The sequence below is a fragment of the Gavialis gangeticus genome, unplaced genomic scaffold (genome assembly GCF_001723915.1).
Source record: "Gavialis gangeticus isolate Ggan-Ray unplaced genomic scaffold, GavGan_comp1, whole genome shotgun sequence".
NCBI classification, from domain to species: domain Eukaryota; kingdom Metazoa; phylum Chordata; order Crocodylia; family Gavialidae; genus Gavialis; species Gavialis gangeticus.
Window position 1 is genome coordinate 47,368,317 of NW_017728994.1, and position 999 is coordinate 47,369,315.

The 999-nt window shown below is 61.0% G+C and overlaps 1 protein-coding gene across 1 annotated transcript in view; it reads left to right on the forward strand.

The window, feature by feature from the left end:
- Positions 1-999, forward strand: part of SUFU (SUFU negative regulator of hedgehog signaling) — a gene marked incomplete at its 5' end in the record, with an annotated part of 126,996 nt that overhangs the window by 113,849 nt on the left and 12,148 nt on the right. Inside the window, one exon of the mRNA XM_019502150.1 lies at positions 351-419. Coding sequence (XP_019357695.1) covers positions 351-419 — 69 coding nt within the window. The remainder of the gene's footprint in view (positions 1-350; positions 420-999) is intronic.

Sequence of the window (999 nt, forward strand, 5' to 3'; positions counted from 1 at the left end):
CAGCCCCAGCCCCAGCCCCAGCTGTAACACAGCTAAATGCAAGGCTTCACTTCAGTGCCCCAGATAGAAATGTTCTCATCGCCCGCTACCCCCTGCGACCCTTTCCTCTGCCTCCCCCTTCCCTCATCCTTTCGGGCGCAGGGAGATAATTGACAGGGGAAGACGACTGCTTGATAATCCGAGCCTCGCTGGCACTGGCAGGGGCAGCAGCATCACGAGCAAGAGGCCTCCCAACTTTGTGCTGCCAAGAAAGTGAAGCAAGTACAGTCTCCTCTCTGTGCAGAAGAAAGGAGCCTGCAGCTTGGCAGGCAGCTCACACCAAAGAATAACGGCCTGTGTCTCACTTGCAGATCCTGCTGACCGAAGAGTTCGTCGAAAGGATGCTGGAGGACCTGGAGGACCTGACGTCTCCGGAGGAAGTAAGGCCACGCTGTTCCTGTCTCCCCCCTTTGCCGCCCTGAGCGTGCAGCAGCCTGTCTGCACTTCAAAGACCGTGTTCGGTCTGGGGGCCTGGACAGGGGCTTTCTCACACCTGCCGCCCGTCCTGGCTGCCCCCCGTCCGACCCACTGGCCGCCCGCAGCCGTGCGTCGCCAGCCAGGCAGCGCTGAGCCACCGCGGCTCCAGAAAGCTTAGCCTTCACCTAGCAGCTCAGTCCCTTCCCTGTGCCCCACGGAGGCAGCCCACCCCACTTCAAAGAGCAGGGGCAGGAGCGACATGTGGTATTTTTAATCCTGTGTTTTACAGCTCCCTGCGGACGCTAAGGAAACTTCCCAGGACTGGTAGCACGGCTCCTCCTGGCTGCCCCCTCCCAGAGAGCACTCCCTGCTCTAATTGTTTCATCCCCAGCTGGCTCCCGACAGGTTTTATGTGCGGCGGGAACAGCTGCTGGTGGGTTTCGAGCACCCGGCGGGCTGTCAGGCCAGCTCTCAGCGCTCCAAACCTGATCCCGGGCTCTCTCCTGCAGGCATCCGCTATCCCAGATAGGATGGCCAGGCAGC